This window comes from Emys orbicularis, chromosome 9 (genome assembly GCF_028017835.1).
Source record: "Emys orbicularis isolate rEmyOrb1 chromosome 9, rEmyOrb1.hap1, whole genome shotgun sequence".
In the NCBI taxonomy this organism is placed as follows: Eukaryota; Metazoa; Chordata; order Testudines; family Emydidae; genus Emys; species Emys orbicularis.
The window spans coordinates 29726522-29741922 of NC_088691.1; the positions used below are offsets into that span (position 1 = coordinate 29726522).

Here is a 15401-nt window from a genome sequence, read left to right on the forward strand (position 1 = left end):
ACAATGAAACTGTGTCATCTGTGTTTCCCCAAATGCAGAACAAATTTGTACTGAACACTTCTGCCTTTTCTGATTATTGATAATTCTACCATTCCCATCTAGTAATGGACTAGTGTCATTGTCAGATTCTTTTTGTTCCTAATATATTTTAAAAACTCCTTATTGTCCCTAAGTCTACTGGCAATACATTTCTTGTGTCCCTTGACTTCCCTTATCAATTTTCTGCAATTCCTAACTTGTGATTTATATTCATTACTATCAACTCTCCCTTTCTTCCATTTGGTATTTATTATTTTTTTATTTAGACCCTTGGAGCAAAACTTTCAAAAGCATCTAAATGACTTGAGTCCCATGTTCAAAAAGCCTCTAAATCACGTAGGCACTTTGGAAAATGTAACCATAATCATTGTCATCAGTACTTACTCAAGGTCAAATCCTGATTCCATTTAAATCAATGGGAGATTTCACTGAAACAAGGATTTGGTCCTAAAGCATTCACAATTAAAGTATCATACTTTTTCTATATATTCGCTTAAACAGTTTCTAAAGTGGTTTTTAGTATTTCAATGCTTGAATAGCAGTGACCCCTTGTGGTATAAATTCAAAAATTGATTGCAACAAAATTTCTCATAAAAGAAATAGAATTATACCTTTATAATCTGAAGTAAATAGATGTTCTGAAGCATGTGCGGTATACTAATTCTTGCTATGCTTAGTAAGCCTCACTGTGATGATTCAAACTATAGCCTATCATACTATATCTTCCCTTACTACTTCAAGAAAAATGTTAAATATGACTTTTGACCAAGCTGAAATTTTGCTGTGGACTAGTACATTTGAATGGTTCTCTTGTTGGATGTCAATAGGATTAACTGGTAAATTACTTTCTGAGGCTAGGTTGCACATCTGACTGAACTAGATCACTGAACACAAATAACTCAATGCAAATCACTATTGTACATCATGTAATCTTTACGTTTATAGAGGAGTTAAACATTAAGTGTAACTGCACATAGAGAAGTTGGGCTTTTTCCCTACCAGCATAACTTTACTATATGGGAAAAAATATTCAAAATTGATATTCAATAATATTACATTAAATATTTCAGATACAGTGAAGAATAACTTTTTACATTTGGGTGCTCTATTTTTTGCTCCCTAGATTATTATTTTTTAAATTACTGTACAATTTTTTTTCTTCAAGGAATGCCATAGTTGTATTGAAATTTGGAAACACTTTCAGTATGTACAAAAGCGATTGGGGGTGGGAGTTAAAAGGTACTATCTGTCACGGTTTCAGGGGAACTGCCTGTGTATCCCCCTCTGTGGTTCATTCCATTAGTGCCCAGTCAAGTCTCTAGCTGTTACCTGTCTCTGGGCAGGGACCCTTGTCCCACTCCTTTCTGACTGTGGAGTTTTAAGCTGCACAGCTCCCTGCTTTCTACTGCAATATCCCCAGCATGCCAGTCACCCTAAAGGCCAGCACTTGTGTGTTGTTTTCTCTCTCAGGGCTATGAACAGGGTATTGCCAGCCGTCACAAGCTACCACACAGCTCCTTCTAAGCAAGTATATTTATTCTTAAGGTAAAAGCATAATAAAAATAATAAATAGATTTAAGCACACACTAAACATACCAATCGTCACCCATCAGCATTATGGGGCCCGCATAGGCCAAAGTCTTTCTAACCTTACCACAAGGATTAGAGCCCCTACAGGACAGTAGGTCCTGTCAATTTGCTGGATCAGAAAGAAAGTCCTGGGTCTGTTTAAACACTGCCTTTTTATGCCCAAAACTCTTTCTTTCTCTGTGGGTCTCTGGAAAACCCAGTTTTAACCAGTATGTGGAAGCCTTACAATGGGTGGTACCTCTCTGGAGATGTTTATAAACTGAGTGATTCACCTTTACCACCACCCCCCCACACACTGTTCTTAGCTAAGAACATAACAGCCATACTGGGTCAGACCAAAGGTCTATCTAGCCTAGTATCCTGTCTTCCAGCAGCGGCCAATGCCCGGTGTCCCAGAGGGAATGAACAGAACAGTTAGTCGCCAATTGATCCATCCCCGTCACCCATTCCCAGATTCTGGCAAACGGAGGCTAGGGACACCATCCCTGCCCATCCTGGCTAATAGCCATTGATGGACCTATCCTTCATGAATGTACCTAGTTCTTTTTTTAAACCCTGTTATAGTCTTGGCCTTCACAACATACTCTGGCACAGAGTTCCACAGGTTGACTTCCTTTTGTTTGTTTTAAACCTACTACGTATTAATTTTATTTGGTGGCCCCTAGTTCTTGTGTTATGAGAAGGAGTAAATAACACTTCCTTATTTACTTTCTCCACACCAGTCACGATTTTATAGACCTCTATCATATCCCCCCTAGTCATCTCTTTTCCAGGCTGAAAAGTCCCAGTCTCATTAATCTCTCCTCATACGGCAGCCGTTCCATACCCCTAATCATTTTTGTTACCCTTTTTTGAACCTTTTCCAAGTCCAATATCTTTTTGAGATGGGGTGACCACATCTGCATGCAGTATTCAACATGTGAGTGTATCATGGATTTATATAGCGGCAATATGATATTTTCTGTCTTATTATCTATCCCTTTCTTAATAATTCCCAATGTTCTGGTCACTTTTTTGACTGCCGCTGCACATTGAGTGGATGTTTTCAGAGAACTATCCACAATGACTCCAAGATCTCTTTCTTGAATGGTAATAGCTACTTTAGACCCCATCATTTTATGTTTAGTTGGGATTATGTTTTCTAATGTTCATTACTTTGCATTTATCAACACTGAATTTCATCTGCCATTTTGTTGCCCAGTTACCCAGTTTTGAGAGATCCTTTTGTTGCTCTTCGCGGTCTGCCTGGGACTTAACTATCTTGAGTAGTTTTGTATCATCTGCAAATTTTTCCACCTCACTGTTTACCCCTTTTTCCAGATCATTTATGAATATGTTAAATAGGACTGGGCCCAGTACAGACCCCTGGGGGACACCACTATTTATCTCTCTCCATTCTGAAAACTGACCATTTATCCCTACCCTTTGTTTCCTAACTTTTAACCAGTTATCATAGATTATCAGGGTTCAAAGGGACCTCATCTAGTCCAACCCCCTGCTCAAAGCAGGACCAGTCCCCAGACAGATTTTGGCCACAGATCCCTAAATGACCCCCTCAAGGATTGACCTCACAACCCTGGGTTTAGCAGGCCAATGCTCAAACCACTGAGCTATCCCTCCCCAATCCATGAGAAACCCTCGCCTCTTATCCTATGACTGCTTACTTTGCTTAAGAGCCTTTGGTGAGGACCTTGTCAAAGGCTTTCTGAAAATCTAAATACGCTATATGCACTGGATCCCCTTGTCCACATGCTTGGACATGCTCTGTTCCTGGCAGAGCTGTAGCAGCCCTTCCCCTCTGGAGCTATATACAGTCCCTGACCCACAGTGATGTATAAACCATTCATATGCTTAATACAATGTGGTCCTCAAAGATTTTCCACATGGTTGCAATATCTGTCACACCATCCATATATAATTTAAACATACATTGTATGTACTGGGAGCAAAGTAGAAATGTATCTCTCTGCATTTTTTGTTCTAAAAGCTTTTTGCCTGATCTGTTTCTTTTACTTGTTATGTAATTACTCGATTCTCTTTGGCCAGAGTGGAAAAGTATGTAGTCCAGTGTGTTAGTGTTGTATCCATGGCATTGAAGACTTCAACTCAAAAACAGAGTTCACTTTATCTAAATTTTCTTTTGTGTAGGATGCCTATGTCTTTGTTAAAAACGGGATAATGGATTCAATACAGTTTGGAAAAGGTAGGTGAGTCATATAGTCAAAATTTAAAACTAGTCTCTTCTTGCTCATTGTTTGGCTATGAAAGTTACAAAGCTGGTTTATACTGGAGAACAGCAAATTCTATCAAAAATATTGATATTGTACTAGGGCAAACACAAGAATCAATAAAACAGAAGGGGTACAAATGCCTTCCCTAGAAGCTGGCTTCATGCTATTTACCGTAGTCTCTTGTTTGAAAATAAAAAGGAAGCTCTATTCTCTTTTTGTAATTATGACTCAACCAATTTAGCTAATGTTTGTAATTCCTTTGATTTTAATATTAAATGACATTTTGAGGCCAAATGCTACCCAAGCCCTCAGTAGGTTCAGAAGTTTCTAAAGGTCAGAGAACTGTCATGATTCTACCACAGGGTTGGATAAAAGGGGAATGGAGCAAGAAGCTCTACATCCCGAGTGTCTCTACGTTCCCAGTGCGCTACATGCTGTAGAATTTTTCTCCCTAGTGCTTTCTCTTAGCAGCACAGAGCATGACTTGGGGAGTGGCATCACATGCTTAAACCTCCACATAGGTGGTGCATAGGTAGTCCAACTCCTATTACAATCTGTAGCTGTGGTAGCAGCAGTAGGGTTGCCAACTTCCTAATCGCACAAAACTGAACATCCTTGCCCCGCCCCTTCCTTGAGGTTCTGCCCCCTGCTCATTACATTCCCCGTCCCTCAATGGCTCGCTCTCCCCCACCCTCACTCACTTTCACTGGGCTGGGGCAGAGGGCTGGGGTGCGGGAGGGAGTGAAGGCTCTAACTGAGGGTGTGGGCTCTGGGGTAGGCCCAGAAATGAGGGGTTCATGGTGAGGGAGGGGGCTGCAGGCTGGGGCAGCGAGTTGGGGTGTGGGACAGGGTGAGGGCTCTGGCTGGGGTGCAGGCTCTGGAGTGGGGCTGGGGATAAGAGGTCTGGGGTGCAGGAGGGGCCTCCAGGCTGGGAGGGTGGGGCCGAGGGATTTGCAGTAGGGGAGGGGGCTGCGGATTGAGGCAGGGGGTTGGGCTGTGGGTGCGGGCTCTGGGCTGGGGCCAGGGATGAGGGGTTTGGGGTGTAGGAGGGGGCTCCAGGTTTGGGGTGGCCCAGGGCTGGGACAGGGGGTTGGGGCTCAGGGTTGGGGTGCGGGCTTACCTCAGGTGGCTCCCGGTCAGCGGAGCAGTGGGGCTAAGGGAGGTTCCCTGCCTGTCCTGGCTCCGCGCTGTGCCCCGGAAGCGGCCAGCAGGTCCAGCTTCTAGGCGGGGGGGCCAGGAGGCTCCGTGCACTGCTCTTGCCCATGGACACCTCCCCTCCAGCTCCCATTGGCCCTGGTTCCCAGCCAATGGGAGTGCGGAGCCAGTGTTCAGGGCTGGGGCACCCTGCCACCTAGGAGCCGGACCTGCTGGCCGCTTCCGGGGTGCAGCGCAGTGCCAGGACAGCTACAGACTAGTCTGCCTTAGGCCTGCAGCACTGCCAACCGAACTTTTAATGGCCCGGTTGGCGGTGCTGACTGGAGCTACCGGGGTCTCTTTTTGACCGGGCGTTCCAATCGAAAACCGGACACCTGGCAACCTTAAGCAGCAGGGAGGAGGCTACACAGCTGCTGTACACATAACTGCTGTATAGGTGAGAAGAATTCCTTTCCCTTGCTTCCTTATTTTAGTTCTCATTTACACTTCACAGTTTGGTCCTAATTCTGGCATTGAAGATAAAAATACTCTTTGTATTAAAGATGCATTTCTGAAATTACCAGTGGAAAATAAGTTTCATTAACAAGAAACAAACAATGGTCCAGTGGTTAGGGCACTAGCCTAGGATTTGGATGAGTACAGTTCAGTTCCCTGCTCCACTGTGTGACCTTGGGCAAGTCTCTCTGTGCTTCAGTTCTATAAAAATGGGGATAATGAAACTTCCCTATGTCACAGGGGCATTGTGAGAATAAATATGTTAAAGATTGTGAAAGATTTTGAGATCTACTGATGAAAAGCGCTATATACGAGGAGTAGTAGTATTAAAAAAATCAAGAAACACCAGCATAGTCGCATCTCCTTTCACCCATTTTTAAATTCCTTTTTAACATGCATTGAAAACTGAAAACTTGCATTAGGAACAAGTGCTAACATTTTACTAAATACAAAAAGGTATCTAAAGAGCATGATTGTGAACTTTGTAAAATGTATATTTTATGAATGACACATCAGAATCCTGCTACTGCAGTGCTGACTCCCATGTATCCGCCTTCAAAATAAGTCAGTGGAGCTTGACATGGATGCAGGTATCCGCAGTAGCAGATCCAGTTGTAAGATAGGGCCTACCTCAGCATTCAAATTTTGATAGACATGACTTTACTGCTCTCTCTTAAAATGGGGGGGAAAGAGAGAGAGAAAATTGACTAATCTTCCGTTACTATACCATAGCTGTTTTGATTTTTTTTTTTTTTATAGATACATATGTTTATCTGAAGAATCCACCTCCAGAATTTCTTCCAAAAGTTGCTGTACTTACAATTTCAGGTCTAGCTGGCTTAGTTCTGGCAAGAAAAGGTATGTTCTTTGTTTGTTTGTGTTCAAACGCTGTCACATTGGTAATTGTATGACACGTCTTTAATTTAACATACTTTATTTTATGCTTTCTGCAATTTTGACTTAAGTTTTGGTAAAAACCTTTTGAACACTTGTGAACAGTTGTTACATAGTTTTAAAAACAAACAAACCAAGATTTCAGATCATTATAGTATGTAGAGGGGATACCAGCAGACATTTTTCTTTTACAGCTTTGTTTAATTTACTCATTTAAAATAATTGTATATGTAATTCTATAATTTAATAATTATTTTATTAGAAATATAGGACCCTATTGTGCCATCAGAAATGCCTTAATTTTCTTTGGTAATTTATTACTTGATGATTAATTTAAATCAGCACACAATGTAAATGATCATATTCAGTTTCTACAGTCAGGGGAAAGGTATGCAAATCTAGATCCACATGAAAAAGATTCTGTCGTGATTCTGCCAGCAAGGGGATAGGGTTTGAGGAGGAACTTATCCAAATTACTCCTGTACAATACTCTCTGCCTCAGAGTACCTCCCCCATTCCTTAAAAGGATCAGCATAAGTTGTAGGTGTCTTCCTGGTGGAAGGAACACCTCAAACCTCTCAATGAACCTCCTGGCCAATCGAGAAGTATTTCTAGTGAACACTGAAGAGTCTCTCAGTGCTCCTGGACCAGAGTGATGGTAGTTGTGACATGGAGTGTTGAAATGGAGCTGTGTAAGACAGTGGGGAATTGGGTGCACTGACACAGGAACAGAGATGTGCTTGAGAGAAGTGATGTATTCAAAAATCATTGGATTTAATTTTCATAAAATTATGAAATAAATATTCAAAATCACCAGACTTAATTTTTGTAAAATTATGACATCATATTGTAGGCTTTGTATTTCATTATATTACTATAGAATTTACAAATCTTTCCTTCTGAAATTTTCAAAAGAATAAATGTCAGGGAAAATCATAATTTAAATGTGATTTTTAGGTAAAGCCACCAACAAATTGAAAGAGAATACTGGGCATAATTGGAACATCACATTTGCAAATGATCTTTATTTCCTTGGATTTTTAAATAGCCCCAAATCTAAATCATTCCCCACAGTTTGGATTATACAATGGTAGTATAGTAAAAAGGAGGGATTTAAATGCATTAGGCACTACAGAATGAATTGGGGAAAGGACAGACTAGATCTAAGGGAGGGATTCCCGAGAGGAATCAAATATGCAGAGGTTAAAAGCAAAAACTGGTGAACCAAAGTGCTTGGTAATGGAAGATGACCTTGGAAAAATGGGCATTTTTGAAACATGATAGAATGACAATCAATAGGTAATAAAAATGAGCCACTGTGAGTGTTTGAAGGGTCAAAAGAAAAAGTGCTGGAACAATTTGATAAATTAGACCCTGATCCACGTGAAACAGCTGGCAGGATTGAGTCCTTAAAGGGCAACAAATCACTGGGACTGGATAGTGTAGATCCAAGGGTGAATTGAAATTGTTAAGCTGCTAGCAAAAATATGCAGCCTCACTAATGGGAACTCACTAATGGGTAGCAAATACTTACTTTTACAACAGGTGTTGGGGTGCGTAACTGACAAATGATTTTTACTTCAGTACCAGGTAAAATGCTTGAAACAATACTTACATAGAGTTATATGACATCTACCAGTAGGTGAATATAATACAGATAAAACATCACAGTTTATTCAAGAAAATGTTGTCCTTCTGTTGTCTGCTAGATTTCAAGTGTGTCAACAAAATAGTGGGTAAAAGAGAACTAATAGATATAATTTATTTGGGCTTTCAAAAACTCTTTGCCAAAGAAACTTAAAGTAAACTTAAATAGTCCTGATATGAAAGAACTGTCATGGATTAGAAACTGGCTAAGAGACTGTAAACAAAGAGTAGGAATAAGTGATCAGTGTTAACAATAGATTGCCTCAGAGATATGTAATAGGACAGATGTTTAATACATTCATTAGTGATCTGGAAAAGGTGGGTAAAATTAACAAATAACACAAAATTATGTAGGCTAGTTAGAAGCACAGAAGGGTATGAGTATTCATAAAAACCTGAGAGAGTCTGGCAGTTGGGTAGCATGATGGCAGAGGAAACTCGTTAATAAATGCAAGATAATACACACTGGAATTTGAATGAGTTATATAGAAGATTTTAATAATATTTCATAATTGAAGATATATCCTCATTTTTTTTAATTCAGTAAATTTTACTGAAACATCAGTTGGCCCATGGGAATACAGACCCTAACTCTACACCAATCATACCTGCGATAGATTTTGATCTAGGTAGTTGCCAAGAGTCGGAGGTTAAAATTATATAGCTATCCAATACTATGTTTCATTTGTAGCTAGTACCTGTTAAAATTATTTGTGTGGTTTACACAGGTTCTAGAGTTAAGAAAATTGCTTACCCACTGGGGCTTACCACTTTAGCAGTATCCATTTGTTACCCAGCTCAGTCAGTAGTACTTGCTAAGGTAAGTTTTGTTTTGTTCTTTCATAGGGTGAAAATATCAACGTTTTAATATTTAAACTGAGTGAGACTGAAATTTTCAACACATCTGCAGTCTTTAATTTCCAGGGATATGGAGCTGGCATTAGTTTATACACTGTGTGTGTGATGCATCACTGGTGTTAATTACGTGTCCATCAGAAACGAATAAAATGGCTGAATTTACTTGACCAATACAGTGCTATTTTCCATATTTAATTCTTACTTGGAGAAAGGAGAGTTTCATTTTTAGATACTATACAATTCAATTTTTAGTTAACAGAAAATTAAATTTAACAGCTACTCATTTCAGTGCATTAAAATAATACTGTACAAGAAACTGCCCAATGGATACACAAGTGGCATTTCTGAAGCTCTTTCTTTTAATGCACATCCAGTGCTGGATCCATGTGAAACAGGGAATCCCCCTCACTATTTTCTTGTGAATATCATCTTGAAGTTTACTTGTTGGCTAGCTACTTAAAATATTGATTTTATGGGCTTAACTATGCTGCCCCGCAGTTCAGCTACAAGGGTGTGAATAGCAGTGTGCACCAAAGTGCTGCACTGTGATTCCCCTGTGTGGATGCTGTAGGCGTGAACTAAAATGTTCCTAGTTTGCATAAATGTAGTCCTCTTTAGACAAGACTATGTTAATGCAAACAAAGAACCTTTTAGTTTGCACACGCAGTGACCACACGGGGGAGTTTCAGCACAGCACTTTGGTGCACACTGCTATTTACGCTCTTATAGTCCGAATGGCAGGACACTGTATACATAACCATAGTACCAGAATGTTGTGCATAGTTCTCTGTGAATGAGGAAATAGAATCCTCCCTGGCTGCAGCTTATCTACAGAGCCACTTCACAGATGTTATTGCAACCTGACACAGTTTGAATAATTACAGGCTGAATAAGAATTTACAAATTCAGACCTTTGTGAAGCAAAACAGCAACGTTTGCTAATTTCAGTCAGGTCCTTTTATTTCTTGGTTGTATCTTTCCTCACCATGGGATTTGTTTTAACCGGGCATAAATTTTGCTATGATTGTCTTTGCATGAATGAAAAGAATCTAGCTAAAATGAGTCACATTTTTGTTTCAAGTTTGTAGCATATGATATGTCTGACTTTTCTTGCTGTTCCAGCCTCCAGTGCATTCATTTATTCAAACCACTATTCCCTGGTTAAGTTTTAAATCCATTTTGTGTAAATGGATGCACTGTAGCAGATTTACAATACCAATTTAAACATGATTTATAATATAAGATTGGGAGTGGGGGGAGATCTGAGATGCATCAAATTTGTGAAATGCAGATATTCTGTCTTCCAGTATTGGAGCGAATATACAGTTTATTAAAGGAGAATATTTGCTTTACTTGAAATGTTCTGTGAACCCTACCATTTTTAAAGCTTTTTGTTAAAATAATACATTTTAACTAATTAATTAAATTAGATAACAGGGAAAAAAGTATATGCTGCAAGCCATCAAACCTATGAAGCAATAGGATCACTATGGACAAAAAACTCCTCTATGAAAGAAGTGCTACTCACACAGAAAGAAGATTCCAAGGTATGTTTTTCCAAAGAATGATCAGTTAGTCATTCAGTTCAATACCTTGGATTGGTTTTTGAAATGCAAATTTAAACAAAAAGATACAGGTGTATTTGTTGATACTATTTAATATCACAATGAAGTGTATTCTGAGGCACAAAGGTCCTCATTTTATTGCTATTGTTATTTATTATTTGTATTCTTGTAGCACCTAGGAATCCCAGTCCTGGACCAGGATTCCATTGTGCTAGGTGCTGTACAAACACAGAACAAAAAGACAGTCCCTGCCCCAAAGAGCTTACAGTAGAAGTGTTGGGTTTTTTTAATTTTGTTTGAATGTAGTGTTTGTGACAAATCCCAGATTGATAGACCTTGAGATCTGTTTACTTATACAACATATTCAGCATGCACAACAGCTAGGTGAGCTTCCCTCCACTGCCTTTTTAATACGCCTCCTTGATCTGGAGATGCAACCATAAGAAGATAGTTCATTTTCCTTATTCAGGCCATGGACCTGCAAACACTTAGACATGCTTATCTTTTCTATCTATGAGTGGCCTCATTGATTTCAGTAGGACTACTCATGGTAACCTAGTTAAGAACACGTGTAAATGTTTGCAGGATAAGTCCTTGGCGCCTCTGTTGATATCACTAATTTATGAAAAATGTGATGCTTTTTAGCATGTGGATACCTATCAAGTGGCGCTGGCCAGAAAATACCTATTTTATTGTGATTAAAAAGTGTAAATAGGACATTTCATTTTACTGAATAAAAAATATATAGATTTTCCATTGGTTATGATGATTCCAGGTATTCATGAATTTGACTTACTCTAGTTTGGAAACATGAGTGTTCTGAATGCCAGTTTACAATTTAAAAAATCTTATGAGAATATGGCTGTATATCTGAATAATAATAATTAATAAATAATTAGATATGAGCAAATATTGGAATTTCTATCCCGAGGGAAATGCTAATATTTCAACATTTTAAAAAAAAGAAAAAATCCTGTATTAGGATGAAAAGTTGAAAGCAATATTTTTTGCAAACGGAAAGTTAAAAACAAATTTTTGATTCAGAAATGGTGAAATATTTCATTTCAGCATTTTTGATAGAAACAAAACATTTTGAATCAGTTCAACGTGAAACTGCATTTCCCTATGAGAACACAGACACCGGAAACTTATAGTTTTGGACATCTCGTGCTCCATTTTCTGCAGTGCACCCAGCTCACTGGCCAGACTACATTTCCGCTGATGCACCACACGGCTCAGTCAGAGGAGGAGACCACACTGCATCATGGAAGATGAAGTCTGGTTAACAAGTATCAGAGGGGTAGCCGTGTTAGTCTGTATCCACAAAAACAACGAGGAGTCCGGTGGCACCTTAAAGACTAACAGATTTATTTGGGCATAAGTTTTTGTGGGTAAAAATCCCACTTCTTCAGATGGTTAGAGAGCCAAGCCAGTAGGAGAAAGTGAGGGCACAAAATGCCCAAAGTACAACTTCCATGAGGCATCGAAGCACTATATGGAAATACAGTTTAATGTTTAATCGATTAGAAATTAAATATTTCGGTTTACTCCAGCAAACAAATATTTTGATATATCTATTAAAACACTGATATATTTTTGACATTTTTGTTAATCCTCAGTTTTATTTCCATTGACAACCATGAACAGAATTCTGACTGAAGCATATTTTATTTCAGTTGAATAATGAGAAACTGTTAGGGAAATAAGAACTGGCGTGGTAAGAAGAATTATAAACTGTCAGAGTTTTGCTAAATAAAGTCTGTTGTTTCCTAGGCTATGTCTACACTACCGCGGTAAGTCGACCTACACTACGCAACTCCAGCTACGTGAATAACGTAGCTGGAGTCGACGTACCTTAGGTCGAGTTACCGCGAGGTCTACACCACGGGGGGGTCGACGGGAGAAAATCTACCATCGACTTACCTTACTCTTCTTATCGGGGGTAGAGTACTGGGGTTGACTGGAGAGCGATCTACAGTCGATTTGGCGGGTCTTTACTAGACCCGCTAAATCGACCGCCGGTGGATCGATCTCAGAGCATCAATCCCTGGCGTAGTGCAGACCTGCCCCTAAACTAAACAGTTGCTCATCACTAATCAAGAATAATCTGCAGGAGGTTTGTTAGATCAAGATAACTAAGTGGTTAGTGATAATTCAAACTCCAAGTCTCTTAATAACTTTGGTAAGGCTGGCAATTCTGTAAATGCACCTGTTGCTTTAACCTTGTTCTGTGCTTCAGTTTCCCCATCTGTAAAAGGGGATAATGACCTGTACCCTTCTTTGTAAAGTCTTTTGAGTGCCTTGGATGAAAAGCAGTATATCAAAACTTAGTAGTATTATTCATTAACCATTAAACAAGCTTCCAGACATACAAATTGAAGTTCCTTGTATCTTGATAGTATTCAGAAATGCATCTTCTGTACCCTTATTGTGGTGCCCATTTTATGCAAACATCCTCAACATCATCAGGGAATATTGTCAATTATTTGAATCTAACATGAAGTGAACTGAGGCATATGGTACACTAATTTCTTCTGGCATATTTCTGTGTATCCAGTATGAAACTTTGTACACACACAATGCATATCTGGAAATACTTTATTAAAATGTGACAGCTCTTTTGTAATTTCCTTTATCAACAATATAATAAACATACACATAAATATTGTTCTGTTTTGTTTGGTTGGTTCATTTGTAATTTAGCCTGGTTCACATCTGCAACAAGTTCCGGAACCAGCTGTGGGAGACGATAAAAGTCCAGAGATTAAAAAAACAACCCCTGAATCTGAGGTTAAGTCAAAAACACTTGCTGTAACAGATTCTCCTGTAATGAAGATTCAGAGTTCAAAAGCTCTGGTGCCTTTGCCAGCAGAAATAAAAGTGCCAAATGTCATTTCAGGTACGAAACGTAAATTAGCATCAACTGCAGTGAATTGTGAATTATTTAATGTTATTTTCATTGTTCTTTTTTTAAAAAGCAACTCTAGCAGGCTTGTCAAATTTAGCTTTCTAATGTGGTAAACTCCATAAAATTTAGTATGCTATATCAAGAGCCCAAAGAGGTGATAGGTCCCACAATGTGGACCACACCTCAATAAAGAATAAATATGTATTATGGACCACTTACCTTCCCATTCCCAATCACGTGGACCCTTCTTGCTGTCAGTTGCACATCTTCTCTATGGAAACTGCAGCATTTGCTTTTGTAAAAAGATAATATTGCTTGAAGGTAACATCTGTTTCCTCATATGTAACATCAGCTTACTTGTGAAGGCAACTAGTGTGGCTTCTCCTTGTTTCCCGTTGCTTTTACAGACATCCTGGTTCTCTTGTAGTGAAATATCTAGGTATCTGTAAAAGCAGCTGGAAACAAAGAGGAGATCCAGCACCAGGTGATCAGCCATCTGTCTAGGGGCTCTTTCTTTACAGGTTAATGATGGGCACACTCCAATCTCTGAGTCCTCCGAGCATCTCCCTGAAATGCCCATCCCCTGGCCCAGTGGATACTTACAGAATCCTCTGCTCCCAAAGGAACAGTACACCCAGTTTACCAGTTATACCCTATCAGAGCTCTGCTTAACACACAGCACTTAGATATGTTTATGGTAAACACAAGACGTTTATTTAACAAAGAGCAAAGATTCAAGTGATAGCAAGTAGAAATATTGGAGACAAATGGTTACATATAAAACAAAATCCTAACACGCAATCTAGAGCCTAGATTTCATTAACACACACACACACACACATACACACACAAACCCTTGTCAAATCAAGTTTAGCTCACCCCAAAGTCTTTCCAGCATTTTTCAGCCAGACTTGGTTGTGATCCTTTTTTCATGAAGCAAATACACTGTCATAGATTACTTGGTAATTGTGAAAACAATTTAGTGATGAGTTTGTAAGAGACTGGAGATCTTTCAAATGTTTTTCTTCCTTCCTGTGATTTTCACTGCGTGGCAACAACTTGCCTGCATTATTCCCACTAATGTAATTTACAATTAATTTATAACAGTAGAGCACTTTATTTTAATGCTTGAATTTTCACACTATCAATATGTATAACTTCTGAATAAGCATTTTTTAAAAAAAAGCTTTTATGCCTTTATCATTTTATTTCATTTTAATATCTTTAACAGATGTAGTGAAGACAACAAAATTTAAGCTTGACCCCAGGCTTATGGACCATGGTCAGTCCAGCCCAGAGGATGTGGATATGTACAGTACTAGAAGCTAAGGCACCAATTTACAAATATTGGGAAGTACTAACAATAGCAAAGAAAAATGGAAGGATTATGCAATGTATGATTGTACCGAATGTGGTATAATTTAATCAGGTATTTTCTTAAATCCCAATATGTACAGTCAATCTGCTTTGTCCTTGTTGTTTACTGGGTACTGTTTCTTACTACCTATAAGCAATTAAATATTTTAATTTCTTTGAACAATAATTAGGTGTTTGACACTGAGAATTATATTTCTCTCAATATGTGCTTGCAATGGGGTGTATCAGGATTGTCAGTGTCAAGTTGTTAATAAACATAAATCACCTTTATAAGGGATGGTTTGAAAGTGTAAATGTATTTCTGTCCTTCAGCTCCTTAGTTGTTCAAAGGCAGTAAAAGAGTAATCTGGTCATCTTTTGATTGTTGTCCCCCTTCTCACTCACTTCCAGCTCTGGAATGTTATGGGCAAATGATAGCATTTGGCATCCATGTTGGCTCAAGTATCTTATTAGTCTGAGCACTCATAATATAAAAGAAACCAGCTGTGATTGTTGTACTCTCTCAAATTCAGTTGCTTTAAGATTTATGTAAGCTAACTCCTTTTGTAAAAATCACTGCTGTTAACCTGTTCCACCGAGGTAACTAGAATAGAAAATAAATTTTGTTCTGTATGTGTGTAGCTTTCCTGATTTAAAAGTAAC

The 15401-nt window shown here is 38.8% G+C and overlaps 1 protein-coding gene across 1 annotated transcript in view; it reads left to right on the forward strand.

Annotated features, from left to right (window-relative positions):
* Positions 1-15362, forward strand: part of APOOL (apolipoprotein O like) — a 53981-nt gene extending 38619 nt beyond the window's left edge. Inside the window, exons 4-9 of the mRNA XM_065411018.1 lie at positions 3778-3832; positions 6270-6368; positions 8780-8871; positions 10340-10456; positions 13178-13373; positions 14614-15362. Coding sequence (XP_065267090.1) covers positions 3778-3832; positions 6270-6368; positions 8780-8871; positions 10340-10456; positions 13178-13373; positions 14614-14711 — 657 coding nt within the window. The 3' untranslated portion in view covers positions 14712-15362. The remainder of the gene's footprint in view (positions 1-3777; positions 3833-6269; positions 6369-8779; positions 8872-10339; positions 10457-13177; positions 13374-14613) is intronic.
* Positions 15363-15401: the final 39 nt, after the last annotated feature.